Source organism: Mus pahari, chromosome 12 (assembly GCF_900095145.1).
Source record: "Mus pahari chromosome 12, PAHARI_EIJ_v1.1, whole genome shotgun sequence".
NCBI classification, from domain to species: Eukaryota; Metazoa; Chordata; class Mammalia; order Rodentia; family Muridae; genus Mus; species Mus pahari.
The window spans coordinates 19,969,362-19,990,065 of record NC_034601.1 but is presented as its reverse complement, the minus strand read 5'-3'; the positions used below and the strand labels follow the sequence as shown (position 1 = coordinate 19,990,065).

The 20,704-nt window shown below is 39.9% G+C and overlaps 1 protein-coding gene across 7 annotated transcripts in view; it reads right to left on the bottom strand.

The window, feature by feature from the left end:
• Nucleotides 1-20,704, bottom strand: part of Lpp (LIM domain containing preferred translocation partner in lipoma) — a 599,010-nt gene that overhangs the window by 324,929 nt on the left and 253,377 nt on the right. For all 7 annotated transcript variants that reach the window (XM_029544361.1, XM_029544363.1, XM_029544362.1 and 4 more), the window contains one exon: nucleotides 4,602-4,714. In XM_029544361.1, coding sequence (XP_029400221.1) covers nucleotides 4,602-4,714 — 113 coding nt within the window. The remainder of the gene's footprint in view (nucleotides 1-4,601; nucleotides 4,715-20,704) is intronic.

The following is a 20,704-nucleotide window of genomic DNA, read 5'->3' as shown; positions in this document are numbered from 1 at the left end:
CTCTCTCTCTCTCTCTCTCTCTCTCTCACACACACACACACACACACACACACACACACACACAATCTATTTGTGTACTATTTTCCAAAAGTATAGGAATACAGGCACTAATAATAAATATTAAAAGGAAACACTGCATTTGAATATGAAAATTTTAACAGCTGAAACAAACAATGCTGAAAAAAATCTATTTTGCTGTAGAGAAACTAAGTTGACCTTAGTACACATAATCATCTGGCCTAAGTAAACACAACAGAAAAGGCTAACCAGGGAACTGCTGGTCAACAGGCAAGCAAAGCAATCGGCAGGGCCAGACCACAGGACAGGCCTAGGCAAAGGCAAAGGTGGTTGACTGGAGGTCATGAAAAGATCAAGCCACAGTGTCACACAGAGCGGCAGCTAGTCCCCCAGATGCTTGGGAAGCCTACCAAGCAACCATCAGCATATGGCTTGTCCCTCCCGTGTGTGTGTGTGTGTGTGTGTGTGTGTGTGTGTGTGTGTGTGTGTGCTGAATCTCATCTATCACTTTATCCTTCACCATCTTCTCACTATATCTATAAGCTTTTTATTAAGAGAGAGAAAGATAGAGTCAGAGACAGACAGAGAAAGACTGTAGAAGCCAGAAGAGCAAGGGAACCCACAAGAACCCACAGCATCACCTGAGCCAGGCTCACAGGGGCACACAGAATCTAAACCACCCATCGTGTTGTCTCCTTGTGTCTGACCTAGGCCCAAGTTACAGTTGCGTAGCTTTGTCTTGTTTTGGGACTCCTAACAGTAGGAGCAGGGACTGTCTCTGACTCAGCTGCTTGCCTTTGTGGACTTTTGCTCTTACTGGGTTGCTTGGTCCAGCCGTAATAGGAGATGAGGTACCTAGTCTTAGTGCAATTTTATATGCCATGGATGCTTGATATCTGTGGGAGGCCTGCTATTTTCTGAAGAGAAACTAAGATGTGGAAAGGGGAGGGGGTAAAGAGAGGAGGTATAAAGGAGGAGCCAGAGGAAGAAGAGGGAGGGGGAAACTTTAGCCAGGATGTCATAATTAATTAATTAATTAATTAAGCTCTACTGATTGAAACAATAGAAAAACCTAAAAAGTATAAGTCCAATTGCTAGGAATATAAGACACTTTAAAGCATACTTCAAATGACCTTAAGAAAGATATTCTGTCCTCTCATAAAAGTGATAAGCAATGCTGTGCACCTGTTTGTGGGGCTCACCAAAAGACAAATTGCAAACCCTGACACCCAATTAGAACAAAGTGATATGATAGTGTCACAGGCTTACCACTTGGATCACCTTACTGAGAAAGCCCAGTGGTAAGGCTAATATCCCTGTAACAGCATGTGTCTACTTACAGAGTGTACTCAGCTTCCTTTGAATGAGGAATAACAAATGAATGAAGAGACTAGCAGGGGGCCAGGGCAAACTTTACAGGCAGAAAAGTTAAATTGATTCTGGAAAAGAAAACCGAATCTCTCATTTGTCTGCAAAGATCCATCTCTACCATAAAAATGTGCATTTACAAAAGAAAGGTAATTCTTTACACTAAATATTTATTTGCTTTTGTGCAAAAATGTATAGAGCATATATCAAAATAAAGACCCAAGCAAAACTCCAACAGAACCTGTTCTTAGCAGTTCCATCATGGAGCCTTACAGCTAGCTAGAGAGAGGACTAAGACAAGCATACAAAACAATCAACTTGGGGTGGGGGGTTATGGCCAGGAGGGGAGACTTCCTTATGAGAGTTTTATCAGAACCACCATATCTACACACATCTCTTTAGGCTTCAGTCTCCCCATTTCCAAAGAGGGTTGGGGATTGATTCCTTCAGCGGGTGCTATATCTAGAAGTCTGACTGACTATCAAGCTGGAGTCAATGACATGGAGGTAGTCTGCCTCAGCCTTGCAAAAGGCCTACTTGGTAGGCAGTCTTCTGGCTCTAGGCTGAAGGTCTGGCTGGAAAGATAAACAGACATCTACACAAAACACTCATTTACCAGTTTGGATTTGGAATTGGCACGATGAGGTTTTACCAGAGCTGAGAGGAAAATGTGCAAAATTGTTCCCAGTGATCAGACTGAGCCACCCTGAGCTCCGTGTACGGGAGCTGCTGCACAGTAGGAGCAGGGACAACCGCTGTCAAGTCCAACTCACTATGGCCCGAGAGAGGACCAAGGCATCATTTTTAAGCTACCAAGAATGTCATAGCAAGAGCCTCGAAAACAACACCCTCTCCCTACCAGATTTGTCCTTTTCCATTTGGCAAACACTGGTTTATTTTTTATCCTCCTCCCTTCTGTTTTACAGAGAATATAAGCCAACATGGCAACAGGCTTCTTGTTTATTTCCTTCCTCTTCAAAAACAAAGCCATGGCTTGAGTACATTTATCAGAGCAAAGTCCTCAGAGAAAGAGACTTTTTGTCATTTTCATGAAAGCCCTGTGAACCACACAAGAAAGCTGCTTTCACTGATGCCATTCAGCACAGTCCTAGCAGGGGAATCAGGCAAAACCAAGAATTAAAGAGGGTCCAGACTGGGAAAGAAGGAAGACGACCCGAAAATTGTAGAAATCATATTGAATTAATACATAGATTCAATAAAATTGCATGATATAAAATCTACATATAAAGGTTATTTATGTTAAAAGCCAACTCTCTCAAACAGAAATCAAGAAAGAAGACACATCCGTAGTCCTTACAGAAGCATAAACTGAAGTATAGCTTTTAAATGATATAAAAGATATTCACAATGAAGATTATGCAACAAGGACCAAAGTAAAGCAAGCAGCAGTCAACGTAAAAACACTATGCTCATGGGTTGGGTGGCATAAATGGAATCCATGGACAGGACTCTACTGTTATTCTGATTGGTAGCTTCACCTAGGATCTATGTCAACTTTATTATTATCAGCTTCATATTCTATTAACATTGATCTTAATATTATCATTGCTATGACTTGCTTTGCACAATATTGGCAGGAATAAACTATCACCCAGCTATCTCTATCAGAATTTTCAGAGGCACTGGAGTGCTGTGATGTTTTAAGGTGTGGTTTCCTTTTTTTTAATTGTGCTCATCATCAGCACTCACTGATCTGCCCACAGTCACTAACTTAGAATTTAGTTCTCAACTACTTATGCTGCAGACCTTGGCAAGGCAAAGATTCAAAACATACCACAATAGACTTAGTAAGAATCCAGGAATGAAAACAGAGGAGAATTTTAAAATTATGCCCATTAACCAATATAGAAAGATATACCACAACAGAAAGCAAGGCATATAAAAGCACACAACAAAAATAGTTTATTAAAACATGAGTGAACCTCATGAAAACATACATCTTCAGGAATGCTCTGGCTCATAATGTCTTTTCTCCTGTAAGTCTTTGTTGAGTGGAATGGTCCTGATGACACTTTACTCACCAAGTCACTCTTAAAAGCCACCCTGTGCCTGCCTGCCTGGCACACACCCCAGCCTTATGCAATGATGTAATCTACTTACTTGGGAGTACCATGGGACATAATCTATGTTTGCTGTGTGTATTATAGGACTTCCAGTGCTCAAATAACATCTACATAGGAACAAAGACTACCTGGAAAATAAATAAATAATTTCTGCTTTGCTCTCCCAACCTAAACTTTAAAAGAAAGAAGTAAACGGATGAGAGCCTAGGCTATTCTCCCTTACAGCTTCTCTTCCTTCACTTTCCATATGGGACGCTGGGGACATATACAAAGGCAAAACAACAACAGAATAAATCACACAGACATCACCAGACACCAACATTAACACAAGGTCTCTAGTTTGTGTTGTAACTCACAAGATGCTGATGCCTCACTGAGATAAGCAAGTGTCAGACACTCTTCTACCTCATCTGAAAATCAGTGTTTCTCTAAGACCAGTTTTTTTTTTTTGTCTCCAGTGTATCTATATTAACATTATCTTACCTAAGAATAACAATGTCTACAATGATATAATGTTTCAATCCTGACATGATGTCTTCAGTCTTAAGTGGAGCTGCTGGTCACAGGTCACTTTGTGTCAGAGCAAAAATACTTCTCTTGACACCTGTGCACTGAGCTGGAATTAGTTACTTTGCAATCTGTACTCTCCAGGATACAATGCTTACATATCAATGATACACAACTATACTATTCTTCTTCTAGACAGACAGCCCTACAGAGTCTTACTATTACTTTAGTGAAAATAGGTTATCCATTCACTAATAAAGCAGAGACTTAACTATTTCTCTTTCCCATATAGAATCTATAGCTTAAATGTAGAAAGAAAAGATTTTTTTAAAGGCCCAGCTTTATTCAAAAAAAAAAAATGGACTTCTCAAACAGTATTTCATAAAAGAAAAAAAAATCAACTTCAGTTTTAAAATGAAATTGGTAGGTAAAAATAGTCCAGCACTTCAAAGTGTAAGCTTACAGGACTCTGACACATGTGGCTTGGGCCCTTTGCATTAAAGAACTCTAAGTCCCTGTTTCAAAGCTCCATCTATACTCTGGGTAAATGCTTATGAACCATACAAACCCTTCACAAAGCCTCCGAGCCTGTCTTATAAACCCGACTTCTATCACTGCTCTCACCTGCACGTTGAAAGCACCTTCATCCAGTGGAGGAGGAGGAGGGAAGTGTCCGGGACCAGGTGGAATGGTACCAGGATCCTCTAATGGTGGAGGTGGCGGTGGGAGAAAATCACCTACAGAAAAGAAACACGTGTGAGAAGTTAACAGGTCTGAGACTTTATAGAACTCTTTAAAAGACACATTTGCTGGGAATTTATTGTCAATGTTTTAGACTCATTTGTTTGACTTCTATAGAAAATTTCCCTTACTTAGATAATGTTGGATTAATTATTAGCCTTAGCTTTCATGGAATAAAAGACCAGATTTCATAATTTAAAGTTAGTATAGAGAGGTCAAGTATATTAAACAGAGGCAAAGGACTTCTTAGAATAATGATTAGGGATAGTGAATTTTATTGGAATTGATAAATGGCATTAATAAAATCCTAATCAAGTAGAAGAAGAAAAGATTTGTATAGATGTAAGTGTGATAAGTTTGTCTTATGAGGACACATTTTTGGAAATTAACATAAAATAAAGCTTGCATCCAGGTAGGGAAAAGGGAGGCTGTACTAGCATCACCTTGGCCAGCAAGCCCATTCCAGGCAGTAAGGCAGGAGAATATGTGCATACATGTCATGTTGAATAAAAACATCGACAACAGAGCAAATAACATAAAACTCCAAATAACACTGCATGTAAGAAAAACTAGCAAGGTCGTAAACAACTAAGTGTGACACACAGCCTGGGAGTTCAGCTTTTCCTGTGTATATAAATGGCCAGAGAACAGATTAGGGGACACTTGAGCAGAAACCAGATGATCTAGATATCTAAGTACAACACAGTCATCAAGAAGCTCAAATTACCACCACATGTAACCACTGATGTGGGAAGCAAACATCCAAAGCTGTATGACTATATTATAAAATAGTTAAAATTGTTTAAAAGTCAGTTTTACTAGAAAAAGAAGAAACATTGGGTTTATTTTGCTTTGTTTTTTACCATTTTAAAAAGCAGTTTGTTCTCCCTTTAAAATGTACTTTTGATGGTTCCTTTAGAAGTATTCTTTACATGTAAGCGGCCCTTCCTTGCCTTTCACCGTGGCACCAAGCTGTAAGAATCAGTTTCCATAAGCAAATTATTAACTTTTGGATAATATAAAAGTGTAACAACTTGGGTATCTGGGAGGAAAGAAAGTCTAGGACTGCAAAGGTGTATCCTGTGAATGATGGTAGCCTACTGGGCTCTGAAACACCTGGTGGTGTTGCTACACTGGGAGGAATAGCTATGAGCTGTCAGATCTAACCCCTGCCCCCACAGCCAAGGACAGTGTCTCTAGAACCATTCAGTTTTACCAGGCTATCTTCACCCCCACCCCCAAGTCATGACATAACCATGCTCAAATGCTGGTCAATGTTCACAATCCATCAGGATCTCAGAGAGGAGTTGTAAAATTCAGACCACTGGCTGGCACTCCCAAAGACACTAAATATAGTAGTTCTAAGGAAGGATGAATGATTTGTGCTTCTAAAAAGCCCAGGTAATTTCAGTGGCATTGGTTCCTGGACCATAGTTCAAGTTTCACTGCGTTCGGCAAAGTACCTTCCATCCTTAGGAGAACCCCAGGATTTGAAAGGTTCCAAATTCCTGTCCCATAGGAATTTCTTATGTCTCTAACTCTTTCCTTACCATTTTAGCGTTATAACTTGAAAACCTCTAACATCTTCACTATCCCTTGTCCACACACTGGAATCTGTAAGAAAGCCAACAAACCTATGGCTGTCCAAATTACCTCCTCTAGATTTTATTGGATGAGAATGCTGGAGATTGGAATAAATGAGTGGCATCAGTGTTTCTTTGATCTAGGGGACTCCACATGCAGCTGAAACGGAGCAATCCTGGGGTGGCTACACAGCTCATGGAAAGTATTCATTAACTCTTAAGGAAAATGCACCACAACAGCGTCCTCTTCTATCTTAAATCAGAATGAATGGGAAAAAAGTGCACAAGGTATTGAGCCATGAAGTCATGACTAGGTTATTGTTCACAACCTAAGTTTAGATTCTAGCATTCAATCTGTCTTCTCCCACCCTCTTTAGTGCAGTATAGATGGGCACTGTATATAATTCACCAGATTCTATGTGGCATTTCAAATTATCAGACCATCAGACATTCTCAAACCTGCCTGAACTCTTGGTATCCCTATCATATAGGGTGACTAAAAAGGCCCACAACACACATATGAGTAAACCAAAATGTCACAGACATAATTTTAAAAGTAAAGGTACAACCCTGTCTCTGAGGTCCCTTGTAAGTACATTCTCCTTTATCCTATTTGTCTATAAGAACTTAAACACAGAGAGGCACGGGCTGGTGGTAACCCCAGAAGGATTAAAGAGAAGGAAAAACTGACTTCTTTAACAAAGAAATAATGTGAAAATAACCAAGAACCTAATTCTAAGGAAGATGATGTAGGTTCTTAAGAAGCCAGCTGGTAACCTCTTAACCATCAACCACTGACTACAACCAAGGGTTCAGTTCACTAAGTTCAATCATCTAGGTTTCAGTTCCTACATCCTATACTGGAGCTAACATGCTAATGCGGCAATGGGGTGGGCACGAAAGGGGGAGGGTACTGGAAGGGGGATGCTCTGGAGGGGAAATGCACTAGCTGTAGGAACTGGAATGAAGAACCTGGACAACTCTTTGTTACCATCTGTATGCCATAATTCTGATGTATAGATGAACATCCAATAGATAAACAATCTCAATGAAAGATGTGTGATAAACCTACAAAATGTATGTTATCACAGAGATGATGGTAATAAATTCCTTAGAGGGTGAAAAATAGCAAGAGGCCTTTAAGATGCTGAACTGTGCCAGTAGAAAACAGACTTGGAGGAAAGAATATGACAAAGTTTTCTCACTTCACTGCTACAATTATTAATGCTTTCCCTCTTACTTCAAACTGGGAAAATGGGGCACCTAGCTCCTTGTCCTTTGCTCTCCAAGGACTCTTAAGTTTGCTTCAAGTTTGTCCCCCACCATCCTTTAGGAGACAGGAAGCACCTTTGAATGCCACAGTGACAGTGGCCCGCACATGCATCTGAGAGTAGAGGGAGAGAGCTGGTGGGCATCCTAAACGGGTGAGCCCATGAAATGAACTGGTATGAGGAACCTATGTCTTCATCAGATGTTTAGCTGAGCAGTGCCTTGAAATCATCAGAAAGTGCTGTGATGTGGCAGGCCAAGAAAATAAGCCTTTCTTATCCATTGAGTGACCTTCTCAGCCTTTTTAACCTATGAACACCTCTGTTCAAAACTAAAGATAGGAATGTGTGGCTTCTCTAAGTAATGAAGCTTTACCTCACTCTACCCAGCTCTTGTCTTTTAACTGACAAGGGTTTGCCAGGCTCGTGGATCCAGATACTCCAATGTGAATCTCAGTCTTCCCTCTCTCCCTCGCACTTCTTTGTAACGTGGTCTCCGTCTGGGGACTTGAATGTGTGATGTTCCTCCCTCAGTGCCCTGTGTGGACCATTAAGCTTCATGCATCTCAGTCCCAGATAGAAGTATCTACAGCAGCGTTTTCTTGAATCTCTTGTTTCAGACTTAATACAGTGTCTGGTTTCTAGGTCTGACTGGATTCTAGTAGCCTGGAAGATTCTTCTCAAATCCACAGAACAGAACACACCAGATCTTTCAAGGTTCACAGAATGTGGTGGCTCCTGAAATGCAGTTACATTGAGAGGGGACAGGATGTGACATGTGCATAACATCTAAGAATAGTCACAGGTCCACACAAAGACTGAGTGTCACCAAGCCCTTAATATGCAGAACCTGAATTCCTGTTCTCCCTGTGTGAGAACTCATGGGGGAGTGTTCACTCTCAAGGTCATTCATGGCCAGTGCTGGCTGTCTTGTCTTCATTGTCATGAAAATAGCACCAATCCCTCTCCTGAAGAACCTACCTTCACCAAGAATAAGGAGATATGTGAACTCTGACTCAGGTTCTTTTAGTTGCTATCTGGGCAATCTAAAATGCGGTGTCTGGACAAACATGGCAAGATATAAGAAAAATTAATATTCCATCCTCAATCTTCATTTTCTTCACCTAACTAAATAAATTACTAATCGGGACTGTACTTAGAACTCTACCAGACAGTGTTGTTTTTAAGAAAACATTAGGGTTAAAATAACTAATGAAAAACTGACTGAAGTGACAGAGATGTGAATTGTTTTGCTCTTTTTCTCACATATGTATGGATCAAAAATACACATTCAACGTCATTATATGAGATTTTATAAACACCATTCACCAATTGGGAATATCATGTAAAAATAAGCAGGTAAAGAGCTGTATGTGATCCTAGTAGGCAGATCACTTGAAAAAAATATGGCAAATGGTATCAAATCCTCAACTGTACTTATAGGCTTTAATTATGAAATATTCACATTCAGTAATTTATCCTTTGTCAAAGTAACAAAACCAAAACCAAAAACCATGCAACAAAGCTTAGGTTGAATCTTCAACATGAGGCCATATAGAGGAAACCATTTCCATGCTCCTCAGTACAGCCTTGCTTACAAAGAGACTGCAGTCGCTCGCACAATGGAAGCCGGGGAGCCACCAAGCTGATGATGTCTTCTATTTCTGTCAACTATTATTTACTCAGTGCCCTCTGTGCACCAGTCATTACTCTATGCTCTGCCATAGAAAGGTACAAACAGGTAAATGCACAAAACAAATGGAAATGTTGTCCCCCCCCCAATAGAACCTGCACCAGAACAGGAAAAGAGGGATGATTAAGAAATAAGCAGATAATATGAGTTGAATGTCAAGTAGCAATACATATGAAGGAGAAATGGCAGAGGAAGGAAGGGGAATAGCTGGGATGGTAGCAGAATGTTGCAGTTTTAAAGAACAGGATTGAGAAATACCTCACCAGGGTGGCATTTGGGCAAAAATGTAAATGGAGTAAGGGAGTGAGTCACGGAATATCTGGGGGCAGGATAGGAAGAACCAGTATATTACCAAGTATAGGAGATGAAGGCCAGGCTCTGAAGCGTGCTTACAGCACGGTACTTTCTACATGGCTAGATGTTAACAGAGGTTACCCAGAGCTTATGGAAAAATAATGTTTCTCTTCCCTCTGTTTATCTTTAATTCTATGCAATAAATATGAACCATAACTTTGCCATTTTTAAGAATCAGAAGGAAGATGCTTTGAAATGAATCGCAAAATCTACTCAAACCCAGAGTTTAATTTTAATGCATCCCTATATTTACCCAAGCTAAAATGTAATGTGCAGTCATCTTTCTAAATAACTTAGCTCAAAATGCTCTTTGAGATTCTCAGATTAAAAGCAAGAAGACTTATTATCTTTGAAAAGGATGACGTCTCCCCACTTTTAAATTGGACAGTCTCTCTCCATATTTAGCTAATACTGAATTTCTGGGACTACACTAACTTCATCAGAACTTTTCCTAAACTCACAGATAACTTCTCCACACAGAGGTAGACCCCTGCTGTACCGTGACTGACGGAGCATATCCCACATCTCTATCACATAGCACTGTGCTGTAAAGATTCCAGTTCTCAGTAGAAAACACGGAACAGATTGCACAGGATGCACACGGTAAAGGAGAACATGCTTCTGAGAAGGGGTCTAGAGTCACATGCACTCGCAAATTTCCCAGGTGCTGCCTGTCTCACAAAAACAGAGCAACTGTGATCCAAACAGCAACCACGACCATGAACATTAACGATAAAAGAAAACAGGCCAACAGGTTGAACTGTATGTGTTAGTCTCCTACTAGCTACCGTGATTCCCTCAGCCCCAATACTAAAACGTGAAAATTCTCAGTGTAAAAGACAAAATAAAAATTTTAAAGTCATTATGGATAAAAATCAACCCAATATCGAAAGACAAAAACAACAATGCAACAACAAAAATCTTAATTTATAACTCAGAAACTGGCAAGTGAATATTACTGTACTGAATGAATCTTGCCAAACTATCCCATCCATTTGAAGATGACCAGTAGTGGCCATGCCAGGCAGAAGTTGTCTTCTCTTCAAGGGCAGCCATGGATCCTGAGGGACAGCGGGTCCTCAGCACAATGCATCCATGGTTAATGGAGAGAGGTGTAGCTCTGTTAATTCTGACTGTGTTTGCCATCCTCAACAATGACCAAGTGCTGAGAGCCACAACTGCACAAGTTCTGCTCCCAGTTTTACTTCCTATCTATTGGTTTTCCCTACTGGGCCAGGTAGGAGATGGCTGCAGCCCTGCATCCTGTCTTATGAATAATTTATCATGAGCTTATTACTTAGTGCGTATGTACTTCCTATAGTGGATGTAGAAATTGTACATATATATTTAATATGAACTCAAATGAACTGTGAAATAATGTGATTGTCTATAGTCAAGTTTTGTCCATTCTAATTATGAATGCAAGGTATAGCAAAACTTGTACCTACCAGACTAACATGAGTGGTTCAGAGGTTTTGGTCCTGGTGACCAAGCAGCAGAGGACTTCAGCTTTAATGGACTGATATATCAGTTCTGTTTTACTGCTGCCGTGGCTGTGGTTGATTTACTTCTTTCGGACTGTTTACAATTTAAATTACTGAGTCTGTCTTCCAAGTATAATGGGTAGCCCTGAACCCTAAATTATTTTCTGGTCTGGGGGTATTTCATCCTCCAGGAGGGTTACAAAAATTTGCACTTGCTCTGGATGTTTCTTCAATAATCAAAGATCTGTGAATAGACTTTCAAAACCACCCATGATCAATGAATATCCAGAAAGTTCTACTGATCTTCTAGGAATTTCACCGAAACATCAGTGGTACATTGTGGAAGCAATCTGACTTCAAACTTCATTATTTAATTTTGTAGTTTAAACTTTACTGTATGAAAGGGGGTGAATAAAAACCATCACATATCACGATTTACCCAAAGAGAATACAGTTCAATGAAGATCTATGCAGTTAAAGCAGACATTCAAAAAGGACACTGCAAAGCTTTGCACTGGATCTTATGATTTCACTATTGACTCTATTTTTACACACTTATTGCCATCAAAAGGAAAACTCACTGGTAGACTTAGGAGTAGAGGGCCACTCCTCTTTCTGCCCTCTTTGTAAGTCCTGTTAGTTGCCTGCACACAATTCTTGCCATCCTCTGCTCCTCAGGTTCTTAGTCTCTTTTCTACTTGTTCCTCCGTACCCACAGGCACCCTTGCTTACATGTGGTGCTGCCCGGAGGTTTGGGGTTTCTTTTTGTTTACTGTTTGTTTGTGTCAGCTGGACAGAAGCCAGAGTAACCTAGGAAGAGGGAACCTCAACTGAAAAAAAGAAAATGTGATCATAAAATTGGCCTATCAGCCTGGCTGTAGAGCTATTTCTTGATGGATTCATGATTGGATGGGAGAGCAGAACTGAGCCCACTGTGTGAGATGTTGTCCCTGGGAAGGTGGTCCGGAGGTACATGGGGCACATAAGAAAGCACACTGAAGGAGCCAGAAGGAACCAAGCAGGACATAGCACCCTGCCAGATCCTGAACGCAGTTCTGCCTCCAGGCTTATTCCCAGCTTCAGTGCTTGCCTGACTTCCTTCAGTGACAGACTTTGTATAGAGGTATAAATGTAATAAACCTTTCATTCCCGGCGTGCTTTGGATCGTGATATTTTATAGAAAAATAGAAACCTCCCTAATACACACATATACATATGTTACTGATCTGGTTCTAAGAACAGGAATACATTAATGAAGAATAACCTGGGATCCAACACATATTGCCGTCTACCACATAGAAAAGAAGGTACTACTCTGCAATACAAAAGTCAGAACCTTTGCTTAGGGAGCTAAACAAAAGTATTTTACAAAGCATCCTGGGAGACTCTGAGTCTTATTTCCAGTTAAGCATCACTGATCACCATGAAAAAGTATCTGAGATTAGAAAAAGGAAGAAACATTAGACAAAAGCCAATTCTCAACATAAACTGAGATCAAAAAACCCTTATTAAGATGGGACCTGATCACGTCTGAATAAATTCTACATGTTATTAAATTGTATTGGTCAATTCCTTGTGTTATATAGACCTACTCTGGTCATACAAGTTGTAAATATTTGGGTAGGATAAGTTTAAAAAAAAAGAGTCCTTGAAATTAGTTTTTCAGTGTTTTTGTAAAACGTGCAATTACTTGTTTCACAATGAGAAGCTAAAGTTTACTTTTAAATTATATAAAAAAATGTAATTGAATTAACCCAATCATATCAGGTTATAGAGAATTTCCTTCTAGTGTAGAAAATTTGGCTACAAGTAGTCAAATTGTGAAGAATATATATTCTGACTCAGAATCTCCTTAGCTCAAAGCATAGGTCATGTTTAGAAGGCTCCACAGCAGATTTGAGATGAAGAATTGAGATATCTGGAGAATTTTGAAGAACTGGCCCCTGTTACAACTCTTGAAGGATAAAAATGAACAACCGGGGTCCCTGGAGAAGGGAGGAATATGGGAAAGATCTGCAGTCTGAATGCGGCATGGAGAGGCTGGGAATCCATGTCCATAACCACGGCCCAGAAGTCCCACAGCACTCCACTTCTCCATGCTGCTGTGTCTTCCTCTGCTTCAGGAAATCCAGGCATAAATGGCTGCGTGCCTAGGAGCCTTCTGCAATTTCTCCAGTCTTCATCTTCTATTCACTTGAAGTTCTTCTTGCTGAGAAATTCTCGTTACTATTTATATAAAATGATGCCAGCCATTACTCACTCTCCTTCAACCCTGCCATTTATTTCATCAAGCCTGAAGCTTAGCAAATGCATAAATGCTATAAAAATAATCAAATAGAGACACTCATTTCATTTCAAGGTGGTTGTTTTTTGGCATGCATTTACCCCCACAGGAATACTGGAGCTGACAGGTACTTGCTCTAAAAATTTACTTCACCACCTGCTAGCTGAAATATTGCTTTCATGGATTTATATTGTATTAAAAGGTCACTAGCTGTTTAAGCCTTAAACAGTTTTAATCATTCTAAAAGTCTCTTAACAGTAAGAAAAGGAAGCTCAGAACAAACAGCAGCAGGGACTCTAATTAAAAGGGCCAATTCATCTAATTTTATTTGGGGTTAATTATTCAGGATTCACTCTTTGATGTGTAAGGAATAGCAATTAGTAATTTTAGTGATTTGAGAATCATTGGAGGTGTAATCAGTTAAAATGAGTGAGTGTTTACAACACAAGGTGGTGAATTAGTCTCTCTCAGCTGGAGAACAGGAACATTAGGCTCAGCAAGATGAAGGCAAAGGATTTCCAACCACGGTAAGAACAGTCTCTTCAAAATCAAACACAAGTCAACAACCAACCAGCATGGTTCCTGTAAGCCGCACTAAGCTGCAGAAGGTTCCTGAAACTGTCTTTAACCAGGTCATTTTTGCCACTCTCCACAACCACTTTCCTCTGATTGCATCACTGCCGCCATGGTAACCATAACTGGGTACCAGAAAAAGGAAACTCTAACTGAAGATGCCACGTACAGGCAACACTGACTCTGATGTTATTGTGGAACTCAGTGAGCCTGTCCCATGTTTCTGATCAGCTGAGCACCACAGACGGGATATATATATATATATATATATATATATATATATATATATATATATGGATATACAGCCCAGGACTCAACAAACCCGACTTAGCTATGCTAACCACAGACCTGCTGGCCTCATTCCATGTCCTCTATCTTTCTGTTTACTTCATTTCCATTTCCTCCCACCAAACACTCTGAAAATGCCTATCTTCTTTGTTCCAGCCATCTGCTCTGAATACAAGGAAGCCACATCAAAATTACTCTCTTTTGAAAATTTCATTCACTATTCTTCACCTCTACTGCTACCAAAACAGTATTTTTAATGCAGTTATCTCATATGTAGACTAAAGGCATGGTCTCTAAGTGGTTTCCATTCTTCCCAAGCTAGTACTTTCCAAAGCATTATCTATGGAATTGGCAAACTGAAAAGAGCCTGACACTCCACCCCATAAGCATAACCAAATAATCTTTTAAGAGGAGGGCAAGACAGGAGCACTGCATCCCCTGATTTCACAAGGTTGTACAAAACTATGGTAATAAAAACAATGTGGTGTTGGCAAACGGAAACCATATGTTCTAATGGATAGAACAGACAGTGCAGAAACAAACCCTCACACTGGCGGCCAACAGATCCTGTGGCCATCAAGCTGGAGTTTAGAGGAATATGGGAAGCTTGTGACAAGCTTTGGAGTTCCCAGAGATTTGGCAGGTTCACATTCTGGAAAGAAGAAATTCTCCAGCTAGATGAACCTTCTTTAAGAATAGAGGGAAAAATGAAAAACTTGGGTTATAGTCTTACCACCCCAGATACACTGATCAATTAGTATCATTTGGATGATACTAATTTGTTATTGCTTTTTTGGGGGAGGGGTTGTTTGTTTGTTTGAATATATATATATATATATATATATATATATATATATATATATATATTTATTTAAAACATTTGATACTTGAGTATCTACTATGGGCAAAGCAACATGCCAGAACATAACATCACATCAAACAGTAACATCAAATAAGGATTTTTTTATTACATAGTATCTTTATTTATATTTCAAATGTTATCCCCTTTCCCAGTTTCCCCTCCAAAAATCCCCTATTCCCTCCCCTCCTCCCCATGCTCCCCAACCCACACACTCCTGCTTCTAGGCCCTGACATTCCCCTATACTGGGGCATAGAACCTTGACAGGACCAAGGGCCTCTCCTCCCATTGATGACTGACTAAGCCATCCTCTGCTACATATGCAGCTAGAGCCATGAGTCCGACCAGGTGTTTTCTTTTGTTAGTGGGTTAGTCCCAGGGAGCTCTGGGGGTACTAGTTGGTTCATATTGTTCCTCCAATGGGGCTGCAAACCCCTTCAGTTCCTTGGGTACTTTCTCTAGCTCCTTCATTGGGGATCCTGTGCTCCGTCCAATGGATGGCTATGAGTATCACTTCTGTATTTGTCAGGCACTGGCACAGCCTCTCAGGAGACCACTATATCAGGCTCCTGTCAGCAAGCTCTTACTGGCATCTGCAATAGTGCCTGGGTTTGGTGGTTGTTTATGGGATGGATCCCCAGGTAGGGCAGTCTCTGGATGGTTATTCCTTCAGTCTCTGCTCCAAACTTTGTCTTTGTAACTTCATCCATGGGTATTTTGTTCCTCCTGCTAAGAAGGATCGAAGTATATACATTTTGGTCTTCCTTCTTCTTGAGTTTCATGTGTTTTACAAATTAAACACTTCTCCATTGCTGGTGGGATTGCAAACTGGTATAACCACTCTCGAAATTAGTTTGGCAGTTCCTCAGAAAATTAGACATAGTACTATGGGAAGATCCACCAATAAAACTCCTGGGCATGTACCTAAAGATGCTCCAACTTGTAATAAGGACACATGCTCCACTATGTTCATAGCCGCATTATTTATAACAGCCAGAAGCTGGAAAGAACCCAGATGTCCCTCAATAGAGGAATAGATATAGAAAATGTGGTACATTTGCACGATGTAGTACTATGCAGCTATTAAAAGCAATGAGTTTATAAAATTCTTAGACAAATGGATGGATCTGGAGGATATCATCCTAATTGAGGTAACCCAATCACAAATGAACATTCATGATATGCACTCACTAATAAGTGGATATTAACCCAGAATCTCATAATAACTCATGCAATTATATGTCTATAGGTACATGATAATCTTGCATGTGTATATAAATAAAAAAAGGATGAAATCAGGGGAATTATCAGTTTCATTTCTTCAAACTGAACCTTTCCTACGTGTTAATAATAACCCTGGGACCAGATTATTTTGAAATAGATCAGAGATCACTGTAGATTCCGCTGCTATGCTGTGAAGAGGTGAAACTGTCTTCATCTTACCTATACCTTTATGACCCTTATCTGTCAGCTTCTCATCTCCACAGGACCATTTCTATAATCAGAAGAGTCCATTCCACTGCATTTGCTATGAGAGTACTTTATTTTAGTTGTTACAAATGAGTAAGAGCATATATGTGCATTATTGTATCTTTGCTGAGCATATGCTCCAATCATATTGCTGCAAATGATTCATTCTTGACCTATCTATTCATGCACTGGGCATTTCCCTCCATTCTTACACGGACAGACACTTTCATTGAGTCCTTATCTTGAAAGGTGTTAAAATGCTATAATAAACATGTGAGTTCAGCTATCTCCATGATGTATCTGTTTCTTTATCTGTGGTAATATACTCACTAAGGAGATCTCTGGGTCATTTTTTTTTAGTTTGAAGAAGCTGCAGCAAGGTCTTGCTCAGGTGGGTGTGTGAATCTGCATTGCCAGCAACACACTGGAAAACCTTTGCTGCAAGCTCACTATCACCCATTACTGCTCCTCTCTAATCGCTACTTTAACAGATGATATGGTAGCTCACAGTTACTTTGACATGTATTTCCCTAGTGATGAGTGAGGTTGAAAGAATTCTGTATATTTGTTGACTATTTGCTCATCTTTTTTCAGAAATATTTAGTTAAATCATTTTCCAAGGTTTTAGTGCTGAAGTCCTATGTTTCTTTTGAGGTGCTATGTACCCTAGCGATGAGTCGCGTCCCAGATACCTAGCTGTAGTGCGTCTTCTCACTCTTCTGCTTGTCTGTGCAGCCCCTCACTTCAATTCCTGTTCTCTGTTGTGCTCCTTTGATTCTGAGATTATCTCTTCTTTTCTGTTTTACTTTTGTTGACTTTGCCTTGGGGGTTTTATTAGAAAAAATACTTATCCTAACATTAATGTGTTGAATTGTTTTCCATATGATTTCTCTAGGTGTTTCACAGTTTAAGTTGCATATTTAAGTGTTTGACCCAATTTTATTTGATTTTTAAATGAATTTATAGTGAGAAATAGAGATCGAGTTTCCTTTATACACAAATATCCATTTTTTCCAGCACCATTTCCTGAAGACAATGTCTTTGTTCCAAAGGATGCTCTTCGTGATTCTGAGAAGCATCATTTGGCTATAAACTTACAGAGTACCTACTGGAGTACCTCTTCTGCTATGTTAGATTTTCTGCTTGTAGTTTGCTGTTGGGTCGACATAGCTTGGAAGACAGACACTATTTTTTTGTGTGTTATTAAGAATATTTTGGCAACTCAAGGTTCTATCCAAAGGGAGAAGGTGGGAATAGGGAGGATGGGAGAGAGAAAGCAAAAACTTAACTCAAGACTCAGTAGAAGACAGTGTGAGACAGCTCTACAAAAGGGAGTTCCCTAACCCTGTTCCAGTGGGGGGGGGGGGGACGTAGACATAGACAGACACGGCCCTGCAATAGTAGAGTAGGCCACAGGCAAAGCATTAACTAGCTACAGGCACTTGAGAAAATCATGGAATTCTATGTCTACACTCCTTTGCAAAATGAAAATAACAGCACATGCCTTAGCTATTGCCTTGGATTTTACCAACAAAAGTACATAAATTTTAAACTGTCTTTAAACATTGATGTCCTATATAAATACACATTATTTTTTACTATGAGGTGATATTTTTATATAACTTAATGATCAGACTTTTCTTCACAAATATTTAGAAAGTCAAGCATAAAAATGTAATTAAGTAAATAAGCACAATATAGCCTGTAGACTGCTGTGGTTCTAAAGACTCGAGGGCAAAGGCAAAGGGACAGAAAAGAAAAACCTATGACTAGAGATGGCCAGAGGAAGTCCTCACCACTGGAATGCTTGGTTCCCCTTAAAATGTCCACCAGCAAATTCTTCTAAAACAATTAAACCCTGTTTGTACCAGGGCTCTGCTATGTATTACCTGGTAACCTGTTTCCTTAAGGACAATCTGTTCTTAAACAATTTGTAAGACATAACAGAGAAACCTAACGTACTCATAGAAGAGATCACTTCCACCCTCAAAATCAAATAAATTGGCCAAATCAGAACAACCCCCACAGTCTGGTGATCAAACAAACAGACGCAACACGACTTCTTTTGCTTAAATGGCTCTTTCTCCCCATGTTGATCTCTAAACCACACTCCAGCATCTGAACATGGTCAAGCCCTGCTCTAAAAGCCACACTCCAGCATCTAAACATGGTCAAGTCCTGAACCAGTAGGAAAGCTGTTAAAAGTCCAAAATCTATTGGGTTTATATCATCAAAGAATCAAAATTTGTCATGTCCAATAAAGACTTCAGTATTTAAATTCTCTGGAAAAAGCAAGTTTTGTCTTTAGGGAGTCAGCCACTGCTTGCATTTCATTTACTTCACCTTTCTCCCTCAGAGGATGTCCTGAGATGGAGGACAATACAAACAGCACAGTCCAATGACGTATTCTGGGCTGAAGTTCAAGCACCTCGATAATTTAGTGGACTTGTTCGACCAGTCCAAAGACATAATTTAGCTGAGTGAGGGATTCCTTCCTTCCTTCCTTTTACTTCACTTGGCCAGTGGCCTTGCAAGGGCTATCATCCCTTCCCACAGTGGATTCACTGCACCTGTGTATTCCTCCAACAGTCGCTGCAGTCCTTGGAGTCTCACAATGAGTGAGCTCAGCCTTGGCATGAAGGGTCTCCCCGTGTCTCATCCTTAAGAGCATTTGTTCCGGGCCCATTTGCCAAGGACATGGTAGCAGTTCCCTTCCTGGCACTCAAGTCTGCAAATACTACAGGGATTCTTACAAAGAAACACACTTGAGTCTCTAAGTCCTACTGACACTTGTTCAGCTTAATGGACAATATACAACATTATAAACCTACCAAATAATCAGGTTAGGAGGAAATTAGAATAGAATAAGAAGGTTCAACAGCCTAAAAGTTCATAAACAATTTCTAAATGGACAAATGCCCACTTTCTGCTTTTACAAATAAAGCTTTATTGGAACACAGCCACAACCATTTAATTACTTATTACATGTGGCTACTTTCCCATTCCAATGTCAAAACTAAGTAGAGAAAATACCTCACCTCCCTAAAAGCCTATCTACAGTGACAGCTAGGGCTTACAGAAAACTTACTGACCTTGATCTTGCCCAGCAACTTATTTTACACATAAGAAAATTTAGATTCAGTGAGGGTACCCTTATTATCAAAAAGTTCAGGCATTCTGCACACACACTGAATAAACCGACTAGTTCTGCCTATTATTTGTCAGGGGATTTTATGTTCCTTTCAGATGAAATTATGTTGAAATAATTGTTTTAAGACATAGTAAAACTTGAAATTTTCCTTTTCCAAAAAGGTGAAGCAAGCAAACAAATAATCTCAATGTAACATAGTCTCTGGTAGGTTTCCATCGTTTCTAGAGGCTTCAGAGTTTAAAATAACATAGGTTTCTGATATTATTGTTTCATAAACAAAAGGCCATCATGTATACCAGTGGACTAAAGCCAACGTATCTCTAGAGCTACTTTATTTTATGAATGTCTGCAGAGAACATATTGCCTCTCCTTACCCAGCTTTGAGAACCGGCCCTCATTGGTTGGTATGTGGCCTCTTTTCTATCTTCAAAGACAACACTCCCTGGACATTCTCTCATCATGGATTACTCCAAACTCCTTTCTCACTGACTTCTAAGGAAATTACTGTGAATGCTGGCCTCACCCATAGGCTGCTTAGCAACCCGAACTCTGTTTAAATTATGAAGCCCCTTTGCCATGGAACCAACCTATTCACAGGTTGCAGGAATCAGGAGCTGGTACCCTCCTACCAGATATTCTGCATGCCACAGTGAGCCATGAAGGAGGAGGCTGCAGGGAGCACTGGGAGGCTAGGAGGGGAGGAGTTCCTCAGTGCACTGTAAGTGTCTTCCCGTCATGACACAGAGAATCTGAAGTTAGAGAACTTCCTAAGACGTCCTTCATTTTTCAGGATATCTTCCCAAATTTAGATATTACTTAAACATTCTATTTTGTCTTCCACACACTGTTCTCCTTGTGATCCATAATCTTGCTACCAAATTTAGGGAAAATCCATGTTAGATGGTAAGCTGAGAAATGCATTTCAGGAAGCAAAATTAGATTTTCAGCTAAGCCAGTTCTTGACTCTACCTGTAAGAA